The sequence below is a fragment of the Taurulus bubalis genome (assembly GCF_910589615.1).
Source record: "Taurulus bubalis genome assembly, chromosome: 3".
Taxonomy (NCBI): Eukaryota; Metazoa; Chordata; class Actinopteri; order Perciformes; family Cottidae; genus Taurulus; species Taurulus bubalis.
This window is the reverse complement of record NC_136591.1, coordinates 16,914,835-16,941,960: the sequence shown is the minus strand read 5'-3', so window position 1 is coordinate 16,941,960 and position 27,126 is coordinate 16,914,835. Positions and strand designations below refer to the sequence as shown.

Below are 27,126 nucleotides of genomic sequence, written 5' to 3'. Positions count from 1 at the left end.
TGTTCCAAATAATCCTTTAGGTGAGTGAGTGTGTATATATATATATATACAAAATTACATAAATGTGATTTTAATTTTTTGCCTCATTGTGAAATTTTACATGTTCATTGATTATGTTTTGGGATTCCTTCATTTTTTGTTTTAAATCTGATTTCAATCTGAACAACACAATCGTAACATTTATTGTTTTGTAATTTTGGCGCCAAACACAGCGCTCAGCCCGACATCAGCCACATTTCGTCAGCTTTATGGGAAGCAATGATGTACATTTTATGATTATGACAATATATATATATATATATATATATATATATATATATATATATATATATATATATATATATATATATATATATATATATTTAATTACAGACAAAGTAGGGACATGAAAAGACAGACATGACAGTGTAAGGAGAGGGATACCTGGACAGGTAAAACAAGCTCAGAGGACAGACAGGACTCAGTGATGTCATCTGCTGGAGCAGAGAGACGTGACCTTCAACTGATCATCACTTCCTTTATGAACTTCACATTAAAAGCACTTCAGTGCAAAGGGAAACGGTGGACTTTTATTGTGAAACCAGAGGCCACAGATTTCCTGGACAGGACTCCTAAATATATTTATGTCAGTAAATAAAGACTTCCTGTACGAGGTTTGGAAGTCAGACTTAATTGAATGATAATGATCAAACTGGAAAAAGGACTTGTTTTTAAATCTGTGACGACAGCGAAGAAGAAGAGCGAAGAGAAACAGAGGAAGACGAGAAGAGACATGAAAGACAAGACGCCAGGCATTATGCTAAGCTAAGCTAGCTGCTTCCCCCTGCTCCCAAACATTATGCTAAGCTAACTAGCTCCTCATAGTCTCTCGTGTTGAAGTGTTTCTAGTGTTCATGTTGAGTCATCTGACCTGGACTGAGCCAATCACAGCCGAGTACAGTAAGATTCAGTCAAAGGTTAAAAGGTAATGTGTTCTCACCAGCCGTAGGTCTTCTGTGGTTTGGGCAGCGGGTCGTCAAAGAACGAATCCCCGTCCTCAGGATCCTCCTCCACCTCCAGGTTCAGGTCTAGACACTCCCTCTCAGGGCCCACAGAGGAGCTCAGGTCCTGGGGACACAGAGACATGAGAGACCAGCAGAGGACAGAACTCAGGACCACGCTTCTGAAAATATGGATCTGATAATAAACAAACAAGTTGGTGATCGACTTCTTCTTCACGTTAATGAAGAATTTCAAACCAACGTCTGTAGAACACATCACTTCATTACAAGACAAATCATGGACAATTTGAGATCTACTTGTATTTAAATAATAGCTATTCAGTTATAATGATGTCATAATGAACTAATATTAACTTCCGTTTTCAATAAAGTAGGAAAAAATATTCAAGCTGCACAATCTGAGGTCGGGAGCGTTTCCATTGCCTCAAAACGGCTCCCAACATGGCGACGGAGAGCCGGCAGCTCATAGCTAACGGAATGACCTCACCAGGTGAACAAAACGTACTTTCCTGATGGAGGGAGAGCGGATCTTCTCTTCAGGAGCGACACCATCAGAGTCCTGAACCACCTGCACAAAAATATGAATTCATTATTGGGGGACAGTAAACACATTTACAATACATGTTATTCTCCTGGTGTCCACTAGGGACATCGCTGCTGTATTATGCCGTGTTCACACCAAAAGATTTGCGAATTTTCGCAACTCCACTTCGCCTATATCGCGCCACCCGGTGAAAAATTCGCTCTATGTGGTTAATTCGCTTTTAATTTTTTTGCAACCATTCGCTGCGGAAAGGGGCTTATCTCCGTGTCTGTGAAAACATTTACTATTTCCGCCATTCACCATTGAAATAACCACTAGTTCTGCTTTATACTTGTTGAGGAAGTCCCACAAACGTCAGAACATCAAACGCCCCCGTGTCTGGGTTCATAATATTATCCGTAGTCACACACAGCTCCGACTCCTTCAGGCAGAGCGTCTGAATGAAGCCGCTTCCAGCGCTCCTTCAGCGGACCAGCAGTTTGATTCAGTAACTGCAGGACGGCGGTGACGACGGCGGAGTTTCTCAGTGCCGATTGGCTTTCGCAACTCCGCGTCGGGCGAATTATCCGCTGGAGTTGAAATATTTCAACGGCAGCAAAAAAGGCGGAAAAGCGGATTTGCGAATATTCGCAACGCCACTTCGCCTTTATCGCGCCGCCCGGCGAAAAATCAGCTTTTTCCCAACCATTCGTCTGTACATTGACTAAACATGTAATCTGGACGCGCAAATATTTCGCAACTCTTTTGGTGTGAACACGGCATTAGGGAGATAATACATGTAGGTCTGCAAATAACGATTATTTTAAGAATCGATTAATCTGTTGATTATTTTTTCGATTAATCGATGAATCGGATAAAAAAGAAAAAGCATTGATGTATTCTGTGATGCAGTCTGTCATGCTGTTGATGTCCTCCCCATGTGGTCCATACAGCACATCCCAGTCCGTTGACTCAAAGCAGTCCTGCAGTGTGTCTTTAACCTCCTGAGACCACCTTCTCACAGTCCTGGTGGTCACAGGCAGTCTCTGCACCAGAGGAACATACCTGGGTGTCAGCAGGACCAGGTCATGATCAGACCTGTATGCATCCTTAGCATTGCCTCCAGTAGGTTCAGAGTTGTAATGTTCCTTGTGGGTCAGTTGACATATTGTTGAAAAGTTGGCAGAGCTTTATCCAGTGTGGTGTGGTTAAAGTCACCAGATAGTCAGAAAAGCACCAGTCTGTTGACTCAGTCCAGACACAGTGGAGTGGATGGTGTCCACTGCTTCCTCAGCAGTGTAATGAAATGGTACTATTTTATTGACATACAGAGCGGAGTGATCAGGTGTATGTAATATCAGAGGCGGGCGTGTTCAGTCCGCAGTCTGCACTTGGATTTGTACGAACCTGTCAGTCACAGTCTCGGTGTTATGCTAATGTTGAGCTAATAAAGGTAGCCGAAGATACAACAGTCACCTATACGTATTCTACACATAACACTACAAGCGCCAGATGATGGTGGCACGTAGACAACAATGGTGGACATGAACTCCCTCTGCAAATAATACGGACGCATCCCCACGGCTAACAGCTCAATGTTCGGGCTACAGAAACGCTCTTTCACACACACGATCGGGGTTGCACCACCTCTCGTTCACATACACTGCAGTCCTGCCACCTCTCTTCTTACCGCTCAGTATAACGTCTCTGTCCGTCCGAACAGTCCTGAAGCCAGGCACCGACGCGCTGTGGTCTGGAAAATCCACGTGCAGCCATGTCTCCATGAAACACACAAGGCTGCACTCACGGAAGACCCTCTCAGTCTTTACCAGCGCGCCAAACACGTCCATCTTATTTGCCAAAGACCTCACATTGCCCGTTATGAATGCCGGTACCGGTAGCCGCGGCTTATTGAGTGGCGTAATAATCGTGCAACACAACGAATCGATAATGAAATTCGTTGCCAACTCTTTTGATAATCGAATTTTAGCGATATTATCGATTCGTTGTTGCAGCCCTAAATACATGTTATTCTCCTGGTGTCCACTAGGGGCATCACTGCTGTACTATATGAACTCACCACAGCTCTGCACTGGGAGAAGAGACGAGTGTAAAAGCTCACAAACACCTGGAAGTCTATGGCTGTGAAAGAAAAGACACAACAACAGACATGAAACAGTTACTTACATTAAATTATGTTTTTAAATATGAAACGGTGAAATGTTGGAGTCTTACTGCTGGAGAAGCTTTGGTCTGCAGCTCTGAGCTCGTCAGTGATGAAGCGCTCCAACATGTTCCTGCAGAAGACGTCTTCATTCATTCATAACTGAAACATTACTAATATTATCATAACCCCACTGCTGCTGCACAGAGAGGCAGCAAGCAGTTCAACAAAGAACTGACTTCTTCATCACTGCTCTGTTTAAAGATCTTTTATTTAGTTTTTTAGGGTGTGGACATCATGAAATATGACAACAGAATGATAGTTTTCTTAATATATATGTTGTCTCAATGTTTTTTTTAATCTATTTCAACTTTATTATTATTATCTGTATTCACTTTATATGTTGGACCTCAGTATGTTTGGCACCTCTGCTGAGAGGGTGATTGGCTGCAATCTGCCGTCCCTCCAGGACTTGTTCGCTTCCAGGACTCTGAAGCGAGCTAGGAAGATTGTAGCGGACCCCTCTCACCCTGGACACAAACTGTTTGAGTCCCTTCCCTCTGGCAGGAGGTTGAGGTCCATCAGGACCAAGACCTCACGCCACACCAACAGTTTTTTCCCGTCGGCAGTCGGGCTCATCAACAGAGCCCGGGTCCCCCACTGGCTGTCTCTGTCACCCCAGGACTATTCTTCGGACTACTTTTCAGACTACTTTTTCACCCCCAGGACAATTTTTCGGACTATTTTGTCTTTCTTTTCTTTCCTCTTCTTTTCTTTCTTCTTACCGGTCACTCCCCTGCACACTTCATATTTTAAACACTCATGCCACTTAACATACACTTACATTAACGTTATCTGTTTGTCTGAGCACTTTATCTTATACTTGATTTAATAGCATTGCACTGTTGTTGTCGTTGATTGTTGATTGTTGTTTGTATCGTCTAAGGTCTCAAGTCTAATGAATGCACCTTCCGTCTAGAAAAATTCCTAGTTTGTGTGAACATTCCTGGCAAATAAACGGTTTCTGATTCTGACATGTTAAGGAATTGACAATAAAGCTGATGTTGACACTAAAGTCAATGTGTGTGCGTGTGGGGGGTTATGTGTGTGTGTGTGAGTTTGTGTTTGGTGTGTGTGCCCTACTGGTTCAGACTGGGGAACAGATCTGTGAAGACGCTCTTCAGATCTTCTCTTCTAACCGAGCCGCTCCCATCCTGAAGGACAACACATCAACCTCAACAAAGCAGACTGTGATTGGCCAGATGATGATGATGATGAACACACACACACACACACACACACACACACACACACACACACACACACACACACACACACACACACACACACACACACACACACACCTTGTCGTAGAAGTCAAACTTCTTCCGAGCGAGTGAGATCTGTTTCTGAGTCGGTTCCTACGAAACGAGAAGCTAAAATGAACAAATATATATTTATATACATACAGTAATAACAGTAGTACTGTGACTGAGTGTGAGAGTAGAAACCAGTACACCGTGAAATCAACAGGAAATCACCTTTAGTTACCCGTCTACGTGTCTACCCACTCCCGTCTACCCGTCTCACCTCGGAGGGTTTGTGTCGTCCTCTCCTCACCAGCTCCAGCAGCAGAGGACAATTTCTGTTCACCTCGGACTCTGACAGACCCAGATCTCTGCAGACCAGGTCCCGACTGTCCAGACTGTTCAGCTATTTGGACAGGGGAAAGAAGAAAGTGAGACAGAGAGACAGTGGACAGTGAGACAAAAAGACAGAGGACAGTGAGACAGAGGACAGTGAGACAGTGAGACAGAGGACAGTGAAACAGGTTATGAAGGTGTGTGGTATTGGGTCCTCAGATTCACCGAGTTGATCTCTGGTTGGAACACAGCAAGGCTGAAGTCCAGGTTGAAGACCTGCAAGAAGTCCACGATCAGACCGGCCACCAGGCGTCCTGCAGGGAGACATGACACCTGAACACAACACGACACCTGAACACGACACCTGAACGACACGACACGACACTTTAACACAACACGACGCCTGAACAACACCTGAACACACCCCTATGAAGGTGAAGATATATTCAGATATTCATGTTCAGGTTTATTTCTACTGGGTTCAAAGGTTAGGATCATTCTCATCAGTGGTGGGCCGTCAGGGCCAGCTAAGCCTTCTCTGCTACATGTATTATAAATATTCTTCCCTATTAGCTTATTTTCTCATTGCACAGCTCCTGTCTTCCTCTGTTGCTCTGCTTCCAGCCTGCAGCGCTGCTTTCAGTGCAGCTGGTTTTAAGGAGAGCTTTCAACCAATCAGATGTTCTCCTCCTGTGTCTGGAAGCAAAGCAATTTAAGCTGGCCTTTGTTTTGCTGGGAATGCCTTTTATTTGCGACTGAGCGTCTTGCTGTTTGGAGCCACGGTGGATTTGTTAACCTGAGTTGCCTTACCAAGGCTGCAACGCGACTCCAAAGAACGGCAGGACACTTGCAAGCTAAAGTGCTCTTAAAAACGTTTGGAGACCCGAGTGAATTTTCAGATCAACAATCAAGTTCGCAGGGAAATGGAGCTCCACAAGGAAAAAGTTAAGAAGAACAGGGGAATACTGAAAAGACTGATAGATTGTGTCATCGTTTTGGGCAAACAGGAGCTCTCATTCAGGGGACACGACGAACGTAAAGACTCTGCAAATAAGGGGAACATGTGGAGCTACTTTCCTTTGTGGCCGAGCACGACACAGACTTACACTTCCACGAACAAAGTGTTTACCGGGACATCGGGCAAAATACAAAATGACCTGATCAATGCTGTAGCTGAAGTGATGGAGAAGAAGATACGTCTTGACATAAATCAAGCTCCCCTTGTCGCTGCTGTTACGGTGGACGAAACAACTGACGTTATTAACACAGCGCAGCTGACTGGTGCTCCGCTATGTGACAGATACCGGCATCAAGGAAAGGTTTGTCAGATTTGATGATGTTATCGGCCACAAGAGAGCTGATGACATTGCTGCTCTGTATCTGCATTCTGCAGTTAGTGTATTTGTCGGTGTTGCGCTTCATGTAACATTTTATTTCACTTGTCAAATGTTGTAGTGTTATGGGAATATGAGGTGTTTACACAAAATAAATAATAACCTGTAGCTGTGGCGTCATATTGAGGTGATTAGGTTGTTCAGCTGTAGTAGAGACGGCACTGAATGTGCAGGTAGACAATGCACGGCCCGCCACTGCTCATTATTGATTACTCTATTGATCGTTTTACTCCATGAATCAACGAAATAAAGAACAACCAGAGTCACGTTACAAATATGAAATACAAATAATATCAAAGACAAGTAGAGCATATTCTCTGTTGTATGTTTGTTGTAATAATTATATGATCAACCAATTATAAACAAATCAATGAAATCTCTCATAACAATGAATCAACTACTCGTAAATGAAGCAGCAGTTTTCTTCAGGAACATAAAACTACAACAAGCTGAATGTTTCTACCTTTAAAGCACCACAGAAGAGGCCAGTCTGGTTCCTGCCGTCACAGCGACACCATGTGGTGACCAACATGAACTGTGATATGGAGATGCTCGTAAAGCAACAATCAATAATCACACGAGGAATAAAAGACTCACCATCTCTGCTGTTCAGACATTTCTTCAGGTTTTCGTTGATCAGAGGATTTTTGTTCTGAGTGAAACATAATGATAATCAATCATTTCAAATCTCCATCACCATGAATAAATATTTATAGATAGGAATATGAAATATGAATAATATATCAATAGGAAATAATACATGCATACAATATTAATCATTATATATATATATATATATATATATATATATATATATATATATATATATATAGAAAAACCACATGGTTTATGTTCTCATGTGTGTATCAAATGAAATGTATTGTCAGTTTGTTCCCTCCTCCTCCTTCTCGTCATCATCATCATCCTCATCCTCATCCACCTCCAGTTTGTCCTGCTCCTCCATTGCCAGGAACACTGCCGCCCTCATCTCTGCCTGCAGGAGGAAACGGACCACGAGCAACGGAAAATAAACACATTTTATCAGCCGTTCAAATCAATTTACTTTATTGATCAGCCAGTTACATGACAAATGATATGAAGAGTCATTTGAAGTGTAGTTTTCTTCCCATAAATGTTAAAGGAAAAGGTTTGAAAAGCTTTTATTGTGAAGGAACCTCACCCATTAACATAACTCCATTGACTTTAATATATCAGCCAAATACATTTAAATATTCAGCCCCAACATCTGTCACAACTTATTATTATTGTATCTGTATGGGTTTAAATTCTTTATTAACAGATGTTTGTTTCTCTTTTAAATGTATGATTCATAAAAGTATTGATTATACACGAGAGGAAGAAGTACTCAGAGTTTACTGCAGTAAAAGTACTATAATTATTATTATTATTATTATTTAGAAAAATATACATATTGTATTATAATTAATTAATAATTGTGAAATACTTTATATTCTGCTAGTAGTTTAATGTGTAATAATAAGGAATAAGGAATATTAAATCAAGCATTAGATTAAATTCCAGACTAACAATCAGCGTGAGGAACAAACATCCGGGTTCTTTCACGTGACATTTAAACCCGGAACTTTACCGTAAAACTGAACCGTTTAACGGAAAAAGGTGACGTCACGTGAGCTGACGTCATCTCAGTTTATAAGAGTTCGGACCTTCAGTTTGTTCAGGACTCCGGAGTTCTCCAGGTTCTGGACCAGCAGGTCCCGCAACTCGGTGTCGTCTTCTGTCGCCGACATGTTGACAACAAACCGCCCGGAAGTCTTCTTCTTCTTCTTCTTTGAGGTTTATTGGCGGTTGGCAAACAACTGTTTAATGCATTACCGCCACCAACTGGTATGGAGTGTGGATCAGGATGTCTAGCACTTGCCCTATCAACAAATAACACTACTAAATAAAATACCAAATGACAAAAACTACAAAACAAACAAAAAAAAACACATATGTATATATATATGTATATATATATATATATATATATATATATATATATATATATATATATATATATATATATATATATATATATATATATATATATATACATATATATATATATATACATATATATAGCTTCAACAAACCAAATCATAACTATCCAACCAAAACAAACCAACCAATATAAATAAACCCAGAGCTCATATTTTCTCAATAATCCTTGTTATCCTAAAATACTGCAATAGTGCTTTATAGCACCCACTGGAGTTACCTTGCAGCCATATCCAACCGTACCCCCTCCTTGCCGAGGCCTCCAACTAGCTGTCTCCTTTCATTTTCATACCTCTGACAGTGTAGAATAACATGTTTGATTGTTTCTACCTGCCCACATTAGTCACATCTTCCCATATCGTGTTTCCCTATTTTCGATAGCATGCCGTTCAGCCCATTGTGTCCAAATCGCAGCCTTGAAATGACGGTTTCTTCTGTCCTGTTCCCTCCTGCACATCTCATTCCCCCCACTTTCCTCTGTACTCTGTAAAACCATCGCCCTTTTCTGTCCTCCTCCCATTGCTTCTGCCATCTTTCCTTTAACCTCATTTTAACAATCCCATTGGCCTCTGATTTACTGAAGTTGACTTCAACTTTTGAGCCACTCTTTGCAGGTTCTTTTGCCGCTCTATCCGCAATTTCATTTCCCTTAACCCCTACATGTGCAGGAACCCATAACACCACTGTCATACCCATCATTTGAATCCTGTATAATGTTTGCTGCATTTCAATGAGGATGTCCGGTCTACTGTCTGAATGACTGTTCCGTAAGCTGTCAAGTGATGAACTGGAGTCTCAACAAATGATCGCCCTCAATGTTCTTGTGTCCTCTATCCACTGTAGTGCAAACATTATTGCCAGCATTTCCCCTGTGTACACCGATACTCCCTCTGTAATCATTTTATCTATTTTTATGTTAAATTCTGGCACTATAGCTGCTATTACTACCTTATTTTCTGAATTCGTATGCACATTAAACGTACCCCCTCTATCCACGGTGCAATTGCCGGCAATGGAACTGTTGGACTGAGGTTTAATTCGTCAAAGTTAATTTATTTTGCTTTCTGTGCTGCTGTCCATCCAAAGCTTATTGTCTCCCTCCTCTCCTTCTCCCAGCAGGGTACTAAGGTTTCCTGAGTTGGATGTTCTTAACTGTGGCCCTGAAGATTAGCCCAATAGGTTAATGCCAACTAGGTTCTCCGTAACTCTAGAGCCATTTCACCCATTTCCACCTGTAGTGCCGCCGTTGGAGTTGTTTTAAAAGCACCGGTGCATATTCTCATTGCCTGATATTGAATTTTATCTAATTGTTTTAGCGATGATGTTGCTGCTGACCCATACACCACACAACCATAATCCAATATAGATTGAATGAATCCACTGTATATGGCTTTCAAAGCAGCTCTATCTGTCCCCCATTCCCCATACCATTTCTGTGGCACTTCTGTCTCATTTTCTTCTAGACTCCGCCCTATTTCAATCCTTATTGGATAGTGGTCACTTCCTATTGTTGTTCCTCTAATTACTAACACTTGCCAGTGAATCTGATACCAAAGTAAGGTCAATAGCAGACTCTGTTCCTGTTCTTTTTCTTAAATTCCATTCTATAATTCCATTATTTAAGCATACTAGATTTTTTCTCTCCGTTAACTCTTCTATTACCGTTCCATTTCCATCATTTCCACTACCCAATAATGTGCTGTGAGCATTAAAATCTCCACAACATATTGCTTTCCCTTTTAAATGTACTGCTAATTCCTCCAGTAAATCAATTGACGGTTTCTTTACAGTTTGCTATTCTGATCGTTCCTTCTCTTGTCCAAACTTCAATTATCACATATTCCAGCTGTGTTCCTTTCCCCAAAACTTTATACTGAATTCCTTATTTTATAAGAGAGACTTGTTGTTCTCCCTGTTCGTATTATAAATATTATAAATATAGACGAATAATAAAACAAATATAGAATGTCATCTATTAGTATTTGTACTCTCCAAACAGAATATGTTTGTGCTGACGAAGAAACAACACTTATCTATTATTATCTATTTTATAAATAAAAACATTTGACAGGTACAGACATTAAAAACTAAATGTTTATTCGGACCAGAATGCACCTGGTTTCTGTGTTTACTTTAAATAAAATCGCAAAAATCAACTTTCATGGAGAGTCCGGAATGTTATTTGTGTTTAACTTATTTGCATTGTTTGTTGTGTATGTGTGTTGTTTGTTGTGTATTTGTGTTGTTTGTTGTTGGTTGTTTGTGCTTCAAGCTCAACAAGTCGAAATGTAAACAAATAAACATGTTTATGAACTGAGGAGAAATATCTGAAAAAAGTTGCATCTCGGTATAAAAGAGGAACAGGAGGATCAAAGAGATGTGAGGAGGAGGAAGAGAAGGATAAAGAGGAGCAAGATGATGATGAGGAGGAGCACAGAGAGCCCATTGTCTCCTCATCCATCCAAGATAAGGAGGATCTAGGGAGGAAGAGGAGGAATAGAACAGGAGACAGGAGAGAAAGAACTGCAGAACTATGACGAAAAGGAGGAGAAGAAACAAAGAATAAGAGGAAGTCTATAGAGGAGGAAGGAGAATACGAGAATAAGAAGAGGAAATAGAAGAATAAAAGAAGAGGAGGGGATAATAAAAGAAGAAGAGGAAGGAGAATAGGAGGAGGCGCAAGGAGAATAACAGAAGAGTAGGAGGAAGGAGAATATCAGAAGAGAATAACAGAAGATGAAGAGGAAGGAGAATAACAGAAGAGGAGGAGAAAGGAGAATAACAGAAGAAGATGAGGAGGAAGGAGAAAAACAGAAGAGGAGAATAAAGGAGAATAACAGAAGAAGAGGAGGAGGAATGAGAATAACAGAAGAGGAGGAGAAAGGAGAATAACAGAAGAAGAGGAGGAAGTATAATAACAGAAGAGGAGGAGGAATGAGAATAACAGAAGAAAAGGGGGAAGGAGAACAACAGGAGGAAAAGGAAGGAGAATAACAGAAGAGGAGGAAGGAGAATAACAGAAGAGGAAGAGGAGGAAGGAGAATAACAGAAGAGGAGAAGAAGGAAGGAGAATAACAGACGAAGAGGAGAAGGAAGGAGAATAACAGAAGAAGAGGAGGAGGAAGGACCAGATTAGATGGATGTGGGGAGAAGAAAGAGGGGGCTCAGAGGGAGGAGGCAGACAGACTGAGGAGGAGGAGGAGGAGGAAGAGGAGGAGGAACAGGAAGAAGGGGAGGAAGGAGCATCAGCAGACAAACAGACACACAGACGGACCGTCGGCGGATCACGGAGCCTCCGCCGCCGCCTCTGAGCTGCTGCAGCCGGACACAGAAGCAGCGGAGCGGCCGCAGACCCGGAGAGCCATGGCCGCTGAGGACAGCCGATTCACGGCTTGCACCGGCTCTAGCCTCCTGCAGCCGGTCAGCGAGATCACCAACCTGCCGCTGGACCAGGTAGGCTGCTCCGGTCTCTCCACATCAGCCGAGCATGCACCGCAGCCCCGGAGCACCGGAGCTGCGGTGCTCCGGGGCTGCGGGGCGGACACCGACCGGCCTCTGGGTCTCTGACACACCGAGATAAAAGCGACGTTCACGGCCACAGAAACGAGTCTGAGAGGGAAACCGAGCGGAGCAGACTGACGGAGCGACGACGGGTTTAAAATGGATGGAGGCCTCGAACAGAGAGAGAGAGAGAGAGAGAGAGAGAGAGAGAGAGAGAGAGAGAGAGAGAGAGAGAGAGAGAGAGAGAGAGAGAGAGAGAGAGAGAGAGACATTATGAACCTTAAAAATTGTGTCGTCGATGAGACGACATGGCAGCTGGGAGGTGGTGTGTCTGTTGATGATGATGCTGCTGCTGCTGATGAGCAGCAGGATAAATCAGGGATCAGCTGGTTGACTCTGAGGTCATGATGTTTGTGATCAGGCCCCAATAATAACAATAATAATAATAATAATAATACTATTAGTTATTAGAATCTCAGTGATACAAACCAGCAAACCATATATATATATATGAGAGAGGAAGATTACATTTATCAAATATTTGACTATTTTTAGGGACTTGATACATTAACTTTATTAATTTATTATACATTTACTTTAAAGTGCATAATTAAAGATTCTTATGACATAGAATCAGTGACGACCCCTCAGATTTATCTGGCGACCCTCTGGAGGGCCGGCGCCTCAGGTTGGGACCAGATTTACTCTTAATTAATGGAGTACTTTTACATGAAAGTATCTGAATACTTCTTCACACTGTAAATATAAAGCAGGTGTTTATGTATAGTATAAATATGCAGTTCAGTATTGGTGTACATTAATATTAATAATATCTGAGAATTAGTTGCATTATGAATTCATAACATTTGCTTCATAAAGGATCAGAACTTCTGATAAAACGTCACACATCAGCAAAGCTCTGATTGGCTGAGAGCCGGACCCTGGTGGTCCAGACTCTGATGGTCCAGACCCTGGTGGTCCAGACACTAGTGGACAGACACAGAGGAAGCAGAGTGAGACACCAGTGGACATACGCAGAGGAAGTAGAGTGAGACACTAGTGGAGAGACACAGAGGAAGTAGAGTGAGACACTAGGCAAGGCAAGGCAAGGCAAGTTTATTTGTATAGCACATTTCAACAACAAGGCGATTCAAAGTGCTTCACATAAAACCATTAAAAGCATCAAAACATAATGCAGATTTAAAAACAGTTAAGAAAACATTAAAACAGTCAAAAAACAAAATAAAAGTAGAAAAAGCAACTTAAAAAATAAAAGTTGAATAAAAGTTGCAGTGAAGTTTAAGAAATAAAATGCAGTAGTGAGATGCAGTAATTGAATCTGGTTCAGTTAAAGGCAGCAGCAAACAGAAAAGTCTTCAATGTGGACTTAAAGGAGCTGAGGGTCTCAGCAGACCTGCAGCTTTCAGGGACCTTGTTCCAGATATGTGGAGCAGAAAAGCTGAACGCTGCTTCTCCATGTTTAGTTCTGACTCTTAGAACAGAAAGTAGACCCGTCCCAGACGACCCGAGTGGCCGGGATGGTTCATAAGGTAGCAGCAGATCACAAACATACTTAGGCCCAAAACCATTCAGTGCTTTATAAACCAGCAGCAGGATTTTAAAGTCAATTCTTTGTTTGACAGGGAGCCAGTGCAAAGACCTCAGAACTGGAGTGATGTGATCCACTTTCCTGGTCTTAGTGAGGACTCAAGCTGCAGCGTTCTGAATCAGCTGCAGCTTCCTGATTGACTTTTTACAGAGGCCTGTGAACACACCGTTACAGTAGTCAAGTCTACTGAAGATAAATGCATGGACAAGTTTCTCCAGATCCTGTTGAGACATAAGTCCTCTAACCCTTGATATATTCTTCAGGTGATAGTAGGCTGATTTTGTAATTGTCTTGATATGGCTGTTCAGGTTGAGGTCTGAATCCATAACTACACCTAGATTTCTGGCTTGGTTTGAGGTTTTTAACATTAGTGATTGAAGCTGAGCGCTGACTTTCAATCGTTCGTCCTTGGGACCAAAAACAATTACTTCTGTTTTATCTTGATTTAATTGAAGAAAATTCTGGCACATCCAGTTATTGATTTCTTCAATGCATTTAGCCAGCCCTTGTATGGGCCTATAGTCCCCTGGTGATATAGTTATGTAGAGTTGTGTGTCGTCTGCATAATTATGATAACACACTTTGTTGTTTTTCATAATCTGAGCCAGTGGAAGCATGTAGATGTTGAACAGAAGAGGCCCCAGTATTGAACCTTGGGGAACACCACATGTCATCCTAGTCAGCTCTGATGTGTAATTAGCTAGCGACACAAAGTATTGTCGGTCCTTCAAGTAGGATTCAAACCAGTTAAGTGCTGCGCCAGAGAGTCCTACCCAGACTTTCAGTCTGTCTAGTAGTATGTCATGATCAACCGTGTCGAATGCAGCACTGAGATCCAGTAATACTAAGACTGAGATTCTGCCACTGTCTGTGTTTAAGTGGATGTCGTTGAAAACCTTAACAAGAGCAGTTTCTAGTGGAGAGACACAGATAAAGTAGAGTGAGACACTAGTGGAGAGACACAGAGGAAGTAGAGTGAGACACTAGTGGACATACGCAGAGGAAGTAGAGTGAGACACTAGTGGACATACGCAGAGGAAGTAGAGTGAGACACTAGTGGACATACGCAGAGGAAGTAGAGTGAGACACTAGTGGACATACGCAGAGGAAGTAGAGTGAGACACTAGTGGACAGACAGATGAGGCAGAGTGAGACACTAATGGATAGAGGTGCACACTCACTCACGGACATGAGCGATCGCATGATTCTCATGGTGAATAAAATAATAACATAAATACTCATACTAATACCACTATATGTACCACTAGCAACATAAATACTAATACCACTATATGTACCACTAGTAACAGAAATACTAATACCACTATATGTACCACTATTAACATACATACTAATACTACTATATGTACCACTAGTAACATAAATAATACTACTATATGTACGTACTAGTAACATAAATACTACTACTATATGTATCACTAGTAACATAAATAATACTACTATATGTACCACTAGTAACATAAATACTAATACTACTATATGTACCACTAGTAACATAAATACTACTACTACTATATGAACCACTAGTAACATAAATACTAATACTACTATATGTACCACTAGTAACATAAATACTACTACTACTATATGAACCACTAGTAACATAAATACTAATACTACTATATGTACCAATAGTAACAAAAATACTAATACTACTATAAGTACCACTAGTAGGTAAGGTAAGGTAAGGGAGTTTATTGTCATTGTAAAACACAACGAAATTAAGTTGGTGACTCATCAGTCAGTACAGCAGTACCAGGTAAAAACATGTATAAAAACATCTAGACAGGACATTCTAATTTAAAACAAGACATTTCAAAATAAACAAAACATAAAACATAGGCATCAATGGCTTAAAAGGGTTGTGTTATTGTCTATTTGTGTCCCCCCACAGCACTGTCCGGTGTGAGCTGGGTGGGGTGGTGGGTGTGGGGGTGATGGAGGAAACCGCTCTGGGGAAAAAGCTGTTCCTTTTTAATAGTCCTGAATCTTCTCCCTGATGGCAGTGGAACAAACAGAGAGTGACACGGGTGTGTGATGTCCTTGTATATGTTGCTGGCTTTCTTCTGGAGGCGGTCAGCATATACAGTGTCTAGGTCAGGGAGGGAAACTCCCACAATCCTCTGTGCTGTTCTAACCACGCGGACCTGGTCCCTCCTATTCTCTGCTGTGCAGCTGGAGTACCACACAGTAGAGCACTGGCAGAGGATGCTCTCTATCACACTTCTGTAGAAGTTAACCAGGAGCTCAGCGGGCAGGCCAGCTTGCTTTAGCTTCCTCAGAAAGAAGAGCCTCTGCTGGGCTTTCTTCACCAGGTGTGAAGTGTTCAGGGACCAAGTGAGATCTTTGGTAATGTGGAGTCCCAGGAATTTGATGCTGTCCACCCTCTCCACCTCCTCCCCACTTATGTAGAGTGGAGAGGGTGTGGTCCTCTTGGATCTCCTGAAGTCCACGATTACTTCCTTGGTCTTGGTGGTGCTCAGGACCAGGTTGTTGTCCGAGCACCACTCAGCCAGATGTTGTACCTCCTGTCTATAGTGAGTCTCGTCGTTGTTTAAGATGAGTCCCACCACAGTGGTGTCGTCGGCGAACTTTACAATTGTGTTGGAGGAATAGATGGGCGAGCAGTCCTGGGTGAAGAGGGTGAAGAGGGCCGGGCTGAGCACACAGCCCTGCGGTGCACCAGTGTTCAGACATTCTCACATTCTGTGGTCTGTTTGATAGAAAGTCCAGAATCCATGAACAGAGTGATGTGGAAAGTAGCAAGTAACATACATACTAATACCACTATATGTACCACTAGCAACATAAATACAAATATTACTGTATGTACCACTACTAATATAAATACTACTATAAGTACCACTCCCTGAGCATTTTACTGCCCCCCCCCCTCTGTGTCTGACAGGTGAACTTCGTAGTGTGTCAGCTCTGTGCTCTGCTGTCGGCCTTCTGGTTCCGTCTCTTCCTCCATCCCAGTAAAACCAGTCCCTTCATCAGACACGTGGTGGCCACCCTACTGGGACTCTACTTCGCTCTCTTCTGCTTTGGCTGGTGAGACACAATGATGAGTCGCGAACACTCACACTGTCATGAACCGTTTTAGAGGTATTATGTGGTGAGGTACACGAATACAGGGCGCAGGAAGTATTCTGATCCTGTACTTCAGGAATAGTACCACTGCCACCCTGTACAAAATACTCTGTACTTCAGTGAAAAGAACTGCTTTGAAAATGTCGCTTTAAATAAAAGTATATCAGGAAAATGTAGTAATAGGTAACTACTACTACTAATTATTATTATTATTATTATTGCAGGTCAAACAGCGAATTATACAGTCATTAAAAGGAGCTGCACCATTACATTATAATTATAATGAATGCATCAGTAATATATATATATATATATATATATATATATATATATATATATACATATATATATATACATATATATATACATATACTGTATATATATTAATATATATATATATAAATATATTTATATAAATATATATATATGTATTATTCTGCTTACTTTGGTAATTTAAGTGTATTTTGATGCTGATACTTTTTTACTTTTACATTGCGAATGAGAACCTTTACTTAAATAATGTATTTGTACACTGTGGTATTTCTACTGATACTGCAGTAAAAGATGGGAGTACTTTTTGGATTTACATTTGAAATACTAGTAGATGTCAGTTTGAGTGCCTGATGTCTGACTTCCTGTGTTCAGGTACGCGCTTCACTTCCTGCTCCAGAGCGGACTCACCTACGGCATCATGATCCTCACCGGAGTGGAGCACATGCACAAGTGAGCTAGGGGGTCTCATGTGCGCTGGAGGTCCACCAGGAACCCAGTGTTTGGAGGATCAGGTTCAGTGCTGCCCAGTTATCATGAAGATGGGTTATTATGGAGTGAAATGGAACGGAGACGGTCTCTGTTCAAAGATGCTCTTCTGAGTCATGGTCCGTGACCTTTGACCCTGGTCCTCCACTGAGACCTGGTCCGTGACCTTTGACCCTGATCCTCCACTGAGTCCTGGTCCATGACCTTTGACCCTGGTCCTCATCTGATTCCTGGTCCATGACCAGGAGCAGCTGCAAGTCCAGGGTCTTGCTAAGACCCCGTCTGGACAGGATGAGGGTTGATGGGGTCTCTGTGTGTTTTCAGGTACTGCCTCCTGGTGGCGCTCAGCTACCTGAGTCTGTGTCAGATCACTCGAGTGTACGTCTTCGACTACGGCATGTACTCAGCAGACTTCACAGGGTGAGAACATTGACACCTCCTCCTGTCCTTGTGTCTTTGTGTCTTTGTGTCCTCGTGTCCTCGTTTCTTCGTGTCCTTGTGTCTTCGTGTCCTTGTGTCCTTGTGCTTTTGTGTCCTTGTGTCATTGTGTCCTTGTGTCCTCCTTGTGTCTTCGTTTCCTCATCCACTCTGCCTCACCATCATCTGTGCTCTCTCTGCAGCCCCATGATGGTGATCACGCAGAAGATCACCAGCCTGGCCTTTGAGATCCATGACGGTGAGGCGCTGAGGCTCATGGGTCGTTGGAAGGTTGCTATCCGCCGCTTGTGTTCATCTATCTTTGTGTTTTCCTCACGCAGGGATGGCGCGTAAAGAGGAACATCTGACTCCGGGACAGAAGATCTTGGCGATAAAGTTTGTTTGTGATTTCTAGCTACAAGGATACTTTCAGCTCCCGGTGTAGAAACCCAGCGCCTTACTGGTCTGTGTGTGTCCACAGGAGGATGCCGAGTCTGCTGGAGTACTTCAGCTACAACTGTAACTTCATGGGGATCCTGGCTGGACCCACCTGCTCTTACAACGACTACATCGGCTTCATCGAGGGGCGTCCCTGTCGCCACCGAGAGCAAGAGGCGGACAGGAAGTCCAACGGCAAGCTGAGGCAGAGCGAGCCCTCGCCAAACGTACGCCACAAGACCACACGATCACACGACCACACGACCAGACGACCATATGATCACACGATCACACGACCATATGATCACACAATCACACGACCATATGATCACACGACCAGGCAACCACACGATCACACGACCAGACAACCACACGATCACACGACCAGATGACCACATGACAACACGACCATATGATCACACCACCACACGACCACATGACCAGGCGACCACCTCTCTCATTGTTCAGAGCTGACTACCTAAGGTGCTCTCAGCAGCAGAAACATGCTTTCAGAGACTAAAAGCAGAACCAATGTGTGTCTCCTCAGACGGAGGTCATCCGTAAAGTGGCCACCTCCTTCTTCTGCCTCCTGGTCTTTCTGTCGGTGTGTAAAGTTTTCCCTGTGGAGCGAAACATCGACGACGACTTCATCGCCAACACGCCGTTCTACGCTCAGGTGGTCTACCTGTACCTGTCCATGCTGACCACCAGACCCAAGTACTACTTCGTCTGGACGCTCGGTGGGGTTTGACACTTTCTTCTTCTGTCTTTACACTTTTTTCTTCTCTATCTTTACACTTTCTTCTTCTTCTGTCTTTACACTTTCTTATTCTTCTGTCTTTACACCTTCTTCTTCTGTATTTACACTTTATCAGGGCTCTCAAGTTTTAAGACAGGTAAGAGTGACATAACCCCTCTCCCCGGCCGCGCCCCCGCCCCTGCCGTATGCCCACAGACCAGCCCCCATCCCCCATATTATTATTAGCTTTATTTTCATTGGTTGCTGGATTACATTTTACCCAGATACAACAGATACGTTTTTCTGATTGGCTATTCGTGTAGCCCATTTCTTTTTTTTGATTGGCTGATGAGTGGCACCTCACGGCAGAACTCCAGGAGATTCGGGGGAGACGTGCTTGATTCTTCCATGGTGAGGGCAGCGCGACCAGGTCATGTTTGCGCGCTGCGGCACATTAAATAGCCTAGAGGTTTTTTTCAACGTGAGAAATACGATCTGTGGCGGGAGGGCGTGACTTAAGACCGAAATGAGTGACAGTCACGCTCAATGCGTGACACTTGAGAGCCCTGCTTTATTCTTCTTCTGTCTTTACACCTCCGTCTTCTTCTTCTTCTTCTTCTTCTTCTTCTTCTTCTTCTTCTTCTTCTTCTTCTTCTTCTTCTTCTTCTTCTTCTTCTTCTTCTTCTTCTTCTGCTTCTTTAATGTGTCTTGTCCATATATTGAAGCAATAATGATAACAAATACAAAATTCTAAATAATAAATACTTTATATAGCCACATATTAAAATAAGAAAATGAAGACACTTTTCAGTCCTCCTCATATGTTAAAGCAATAATGATAACAAATACAATATGCTCAATAATAAATTCTTAATTTGGCCACATATTAAAATAAGAAAATTAAGACACTTTTCAGTCCTCCTCATGTGGTTGGGCATATTTCTCTGAAGACTGAATCTTTCCGAAGAGTCGGCGATTACCTATCAAATAGGTATGAAAGTCCTTGCAGGTCATGTGCTTGAAATTGTACTGGGTGCACAGAATCCCCTTCCGTAATTCAACAGACAAGCGATTCCTCTCCTTGGTCAATTGGGCTTGCATCAGTGAAAAAATGTGCTCGACATTTGCATTGTGAGCAGGTATTGCAAAAAAAAAACTGTGCAATCTTAAGCAGCTCTGAATGAAAGTCTACACTTTTGGATTTTTCCAAGAATTTGGTCCACCTCTGGTGTGCTTGTAGATCACTGAAATCTTCATCACTGTTACTCCTCTCAATGAATTTCTTAAGATTGGTGACCTGATCAAAGCACTTTGCATCATCAATTTCCACCCCTTTTTCAGCTAGGTGCCTGGTACAGCCCTCAACATCATTCCAGTCAGGTATCTCACTCAGATCCGGGCGCCATCCATCTCTCCAAATAACCAAGACACGCACTGTACAGGCCCTGTACTTCAGCACTGAAATGGTCACACCTTTGACCAAATCCATCCTTTTGCTTTTGTGCCAGCATACCCTTGACTTTAAGAGGCATGAAGTTATTTGTCTTGCGTTCCTGAAGCATTGTGTGGACCTTGTCTAGAATTTTCTTGACTTCCAACTGAATTGTTCTCCCTCTCCATCTCCTGAATGTGCGTCTGAAATATACACATGAGTGAATGCATTTGCCAGAGGTAAATCTCACTGAACTCATCTTAAAAAAACCTCTTGAGCAGCATGGGTGGTTTTTCCTGAGACAAAAAGAAAGCTTTCAAAGCTGGATGCATCTGTAGCAATCTCTCGATTCCTGGGAATAATGAAAGCCATCAAGTCTTGCTGTGAGAGAGGAGAGTTCTGTACTCAACATCAGCAAACTCACAGTACTCCTTCAGACTCTCTGTGTGCACAGTGTAGATGTGGAAGTGTTGATACATTTTAAAGATGATGTTCTCAATGTCAACATCCAGTGTGTCTGCTCCATGGTGAACACAATTGTTCAGTATGTGTGCTGGACAGCCCACGCCAATTAGAGACTTGTTCTGCAAGGACTTTTTAAAGTTTGCAAAAACATTCCTCCCTTCCTCAGGACGCCAGATTCCCCCTAAGTTTGTATTGCAGTTGTCACCTGTAAATGCAATACATTTCGAAAATATCCCTTTCTTTTCCAGTGTTTCTCTGATGTATTCTGTAATAGTGTCAGCTGATTCATTTGGGGTGCTTTTAATTTCAATTAATTTACTTGAAAACATGGGTATTTTTTTTTTGTTTGTCCGTGAACTTACATTTACGTTTCGGCATGGCTGCAGATGTCATGTGCTGTTGTAAACAATGCAACTAGTGGAGGTGGCAAGGTGATCAGTGTTGCCAGATTGGAAATGGCGAAGTATTGTACCTACGGCTCAAAATGGTCGTATTTGGAGGATAATTATCGTGCATCTGGCAACACTGAGATCGGTCGACCAATGCCATTAATAGCTCCTATTTAGTTTTTAGTTTCACATAATTAGTCATTTCCCAGCTTTATTTTTTTTTCTACAGTCAGAGCTCGCGCAAGAAGGTGGAACGTAAGGGAGATACCATTTCCAAAACTTGTAAGGGCGTAATAACTAGTTTGTGAAAGACCCAAAGAAACACAAATATCCAACGGGGCAAAATCCTGGACGTTTTTGGAATCCCTGCCGGACGCATTTTTTAGGTCTCGAAAAGAGGACATGCCCGGGAAAAAGAGGACGTCTGGTCACCCTATCTGAACAGCCTGACTGAAGGAATGTCCTTCAGACAGACTGTCACCTGTCCCACCTGTCTTCTTCTTCTAATCTCTCTTTAACCTCAGCTGACGCCATCAACAACGCTGCCGGCTTCGGCTTCAACGGCTATGACAGCGACGGCTCTCCCCGCTGGGACCTCATCTCCAACCTGAGGATCCTGAACATCGAGGTCTGGACCCGCTGCGTCCGCTGAAGTTGCTCTTCTGGGTCTTCTTCTGTTAAACTCTGGATTCTTCTCTGTTTTTTTTCAGTTAGCGACCAGCTTCAAAGTTTTCCTCGACAACTGGAACATTCAGACAGCTCACTGGCTCAAAAGGTTCTTTCTGTGTTCCTCCTGTTATTCATCTTTAGTAGAACCACAGTGTGAACTTCCCTTTTTCTGGGGGATCTTTGGAGCGTTTCAGATCTCCGCTAGAATTTGAAATAACGAACCGATGGTTTGATCAGTTTGAGTTTGTTGAGAGTCAATAGAGTGTAATCTCGAACTATAAGAGGCAGCGAGCTTCCCTTTAATGCCTGAGGAAAAAGCGCACAAGGAACAAACTGTATCAGAAGAGTTTTTATATAAAGAATGAAGAACCAGTTTTATCACTCAGTCACATAAATCTCCAAAATAAACCTGTGCTGCCACCTGCTGGTGTATCTTTAACATCTACTGCTTCTGGTTGACAGGGTGTGCTACGAGCGATGCCCCTACCACCCGACGGCGGCCACCTTCATCCTGTCAGCCATGTGGCACGGAGCTTATCCGGGCTACTACCTCACCTTCCTCACCGGCATCGTCATCACGCTGGCTGCTAGAGCGGTGAGCTGACCCTGCTAACTGTTAGCTTTTAGCATGTAATCCTACTAACTAGCTGTTATCTTGTAATCCTGCTAACTAGCTTTTAGCTGTTGGTTTGTAATCTTGCTAACTAGGTGTTAGCTTGTAATCCTGCTATCTGACTGTTAGCTGATGATGAGCCCACTAACTGTAACGTTTTATTCTCTCAGGTCCGACACAACGTTCGGCCACACTTCCTGCAGTCACCCACCCACAAACTGGTCTATGATGTCATTACGTGGGCAGCCACTCAGATCGCCATCTGCTACACAGTGGTGCCTTTTGTCCTTCTGTCCGTCGGTCCCTCCATCAAGTTCTACAGGTCAGTCAGCCAGTTTAACTCAGGTTTAACATGTAGCCAATCAGGTTTGACACAGGTTTAACATGTACCCAGTGAGGTTTAACTCAGGTTTAACATGTAACCAGTGAGGTTTAACTCAGGTTTAACATGTATCTAGAGAGATTTAATTCAGGTTCAACATGTAGACAGTCAGGTTTAACTCAGGTTTAACATGTAGCCAGTGAGGTTTAACTCAGGTTTAACATGTAGCCAATCAGGTTTGACACAGGTTTAACATGTACCCAGTGAGGTTTAACTCAGGTTTAACATGTAACCAGTGAGGTTTAACTCAGGTTTAACATGTATCTAGAGAGATTTAATTCAGGTTCAACATGTAGACAGTCAGGTTTAACTCAGGTTTAACATGTAGCCAGCGAGGTTTAACTCAGGTTTAACATGTACCCAGCAGGGCCGAGGTGGGGCCACTTTTCAGCCCGGGAATTTCAGGCTCAAGACCGGCCCACTTTTTCCATGGTAGTGGAAATTGGATAAATGAAGCAACAGTTCAGCTCTTTTGTATTAATACCATGGTCCAACAAATAATGTAAAGGTTAAATACAACAATAATAATCCACTTAAGATGAGAAGTTAACAAAAAATATTCCACTATTCCACAAGGATAGCTTGATAAATTAACAAAAGCAGAAATAAATAAATAAAACATTTGAAACGTATCCCACTCTTCAACAAAGAGGCATATTGAACTAATGTTTACAGTTCAACTCACAGTACAGTATACACTTACATTGTGAATAGCACCAACAGCATCTACACCATCGTAACCGCCTAAGCAGTGCACTGGTTTCAGCCACTGGATCTATAACTGTGTCGTTGCTTATAGACATGAGGATTTCCTTCTCTGTGCACATTAACATGAATTAGGCAGTAGGCCAGATTTGTTGGAGTGAGACCTCATGGGGGCCGTCATTGTCATGGTCATTATCATTTTTCTGCATGAGTATTATATAGTGGTGATTTACTCCTTTACGACACCCACTTCTGAGCAAACAATGCATATTGGTTCATCAAGTACTGTCATATACTGCTCTTTCTTACAATATATAACTTTAATTCATATTGTTTCCTCTGTTATCCTCTCTACCTGTCCCTGTAGTCATGGCCTCCTCATTGCAAATGTCGGGCTCATCATTTTCAGCAGGAGATTGTCTTATCTGCTGCTCCGAAGCTACAAAGAAAAGAGTCATATTACTGCATACTTCAATATCAATATTATATATAGGGATGGGTATCGTTTGGGTTTTTTCCGATACCGGTGCTAAACCGATACTTTTAAAACGATACCGGTGCCTAAACGATGCCTGAACCGATACTTTTTTAATGCCAAGGCAATTTTTTTTCTTCAAATTGAACAATATTATTAACTGTTTAAAGTATACTATAGATATAAATAAATAAATACATACAAAACACGCTTCAAACTACAGCTTCAAACCTTTTAACTTCAAACTATAAACAATATATATTTAAAAAAGAACAGACACAAGCATCATGGCCTGATGGGATCGTGTGCAACAGAACTCAGACACTGTTGGATCCTAAAACTGCTGCTTTACTGGACTACACGTCATCATTAATATCAACTGGAGAGATTTGTTTCATCAAGCCGAGGACGGGCGTTCAAAAGCTCGTGCTCGTGTCTCCAGCGATCTCTGTGTGCGCGCACTGTGTGTGTGAGCGCTGGAAGCCCCGCCCCCTCGAGCCCCGCTCTGCATGCAGGCAGACAGAGAGCAGAGCAGCGAGTGCGCTCTGATCCGCGCTATTTTAATAATCGTTTTTAGCGTGCGGGCACCGCGCTACCTTTTTAGTATCTATATACCGTGCAACTTTACAGAGTAGTGTAAAAAAAAAAAAAATTTAAATCGGCTCAGGCACCGGAAGGAAGCACCGAAATCTGCGTTGCTTTTCGGTCCGGTAGGTACCGGACGTGTTGGAACCGGTGCCATACTGGCACCGGTTCTCGGTACCCAACCCTAATTATATATCAATATTTGCATAATATTTGCAAAGTCTATGGATCGCCATATTTTGGGTGATATAAAAAGGCTAATATTTTAATTCAGTTTAATATTTTGCTTGGGAATAGGTTGACAACGCTACAACGATATTAATCAAGGCTACAACGTTAGCCGAATAGTTACGTTGCTAATCATTCGGCCTTTGTCTCTCTTTACCAGTTGCCACTTGTGTTTGTCCTCTTGAAAATAAATCGGTAAGCTTGGCACATTTGGCAGCATCCTCCTCCAAAGCCTTTCTTTTTTTCAACCTGGCTTTTTCAGCCCCTCCTGCCCTCTTCCTCCCGTCCATCCTCCCTGACGCGTATCGTTGCGGTCGGTCCGGCCCTGCTATCGGTAGCCTATCTGAGAAAACTTTTTGGAAAAGATGGGCTACGGACCGAACCAACTCTATTTGGGAGGGGTGAACTTCCTCGCATGGTACAACCCATGCAGAGGCTGCGGTGTCAGAATGCGGAACGTGTGTAGCCCACTTTAAGAGAAGATGGACTAACGTGACAAATGTCAACAAATAAAATTCTTGACCGGCCCAGAAGTAAAGCGGCCCACCGGGAACTCTCCCGATTCTGCCGATTACCCACCCCGGGCCTGGTACATAGTGAGGTTTAACTCAAGTTTAGCAAGTAACCAGCGAGGTTTAACATGTACCAGTCAGGTTTAACTCAGGTTTAACATGTAGCCAGTCAGGTTTAATGCAGGATTAACATGTAGCCAGTCAGGTTTAACATGTAGTCAGTGAGGTTTAACTCAAGTCTAACATGTAGCCAGTGAGGTTTAACTCAGGTTTAACATGTACCTAGTGAGGTTTAACGCAGGTTTAATTTACGTTTAACATGTAGCCAGTCGGGTTCAACTCGGGTTTAAAATGTAACCGGTCAGGTTTAACTCCGGTTTAACTTTGAGCCGGTCAGGTTTAACTGTCCCGACAATACAGCTGCAGAAATACAAAGTGTTTAAATGCAACATTAATTTATTCAAATGTAAAAATCCCAATAACATGTTAGTTTCTTAAATCTGCAGTAAATCCAGCACACAAACACACTTCAACACCGGGTCACTCTACAGGGAGTAGAAACATTGGGCCTCGCTCCCTTCAGCTGTTTGCTGTGACCTTGTTCCCTCCTCCCTGCAGGTCCTGGTACTTCAGCCTCCATATTGGCTGCATTCTGCTAGCCGTGGCGCTGCCGGTCAAACCGAGACATCTCCGCCTCAAAGACCAGCAGAAGAACCTTCTCCAGGAGCCGGTGCAGCACCAGCCGGAGGCTACAGACAGCAACTGCAGCCAGAAGGAAAAAAACACATGAGACAGAGGACAAAGAACAATCATGTACAACATTTTATTTCCATAAACTTGTATAGAAAGAAGAGGAGGTGAACCTCATCCAACGGACCTTCCTCCCGTCTCGGTGCTGAAACCGATGGTCATGAGACCGAGTTAAAATACGGTATTATTTGGATTCACAGGACGACGCCAACGAAAACAGTCCCTGAATCTTTTGAAGGTCTATGTTGTAGGATACTGGACGTGGTTTGAATGCCGGGACTCAAACAGAAGATAATTTTTTGGGCCAAGTGGCAGGTTCCGGTTAATGTGCAACGACACAAGATAGGCTATATATATATATATGTATGTATATATATATATATATATATATATATATATATATATATATATATATATATATATATATATATGTGTGTGTGTGTATATATATATATATATATATATATATATATATATATATATATATATATATATATATATATGTATGTGTATATATATATATATATATATATATATATATATATATATATATATATATATATATATATATATATATATATATATGTGTGTACTGTAACT

At 42.3% G+C, this 27,126-nt stretch overlaps 2 protein-coding genes across 2 annotated transcripts in view; one reads left to right on the top strand and one right to left on the bottom strand.

Annotated features, from left to right (window-relative positions):
- cep43 (centrosomal protein 43) overlaps positions 1–8,494 on the bottom strand; it is a gene marked incomplete at its 5' end in the record, with an annotated part of 28,641 nt that extends 20,147 nt beyond the window's left edge. The window contains 11 exons of the mRNA XM_079216139.1: positions 980–1,107; positions 1,507–1,569; positions 3,605–3,666; positions 3,760–3,821; positions 4,832–4,902; positions 5,053–5,109; positions 5,279–5,401; positions 5,557–5,645; positions 7,323–7,377; positions 7,666–7,719; positions 8,411–8,494. Of these exons, the coding sequence (XP_079072265.1) occupies positions 980–1,107; positions 1,507–1,569; positions 3,605–3,666; positions 3,760–3,821; positions 4,832–4,902; positions 5,053–5,109; positions 5,279–5,401; positions 5,557–5,645; positions 7,323–7,377; positions 7,666–7,719; positions 8,411–8,494 (848 nt within the window). The remainder of the gene's footprint in view (positions 1–979; positions 1,108–1,506; positions 1,570–3,604; positions 3,667–3,759; positions 3,822–4,831; positions 4,903–5,052; positions 5,110–5,278; positions 5,402–5,556; positions 5,646–7,322; positions 7,378–7,665; positions 7,720–8,410) is intronic.
- A 3,613-nt stretch (positions 8,495–12,107) lies between these two features.
- Positions 12,108–26,566, top strand: mboat2b (membrane bound O-acyltransferase domain containing 2b; the record flags this gene model as incomplete). The annotated part of the gene is made up of 13 exons (XM_079214824.1): positions 12,108–12,197; positions 16,784–16,929; positions 17,614–17,691; positions 18,052–18,147; positions 18,348–18,403; positions 18,486–18,540; positions 18,626–18,809; positions 19,130–19,322; positions 22,132–22,235; positions 22,318–22,382; positions 22,739–22,871; positions 23,060–23,211; positions 26,395–26,566. The coding sequence occupies 13 exons, from the start codon at positions 12,108–12,110 to the stop codon at positions 26,564–26,566; spliced, it is 1,524 nt and encodes a 507-aa protein (XP_079070950.1).
- Positions 26,567–27,126: the final 560 nt, after the last annotated feature.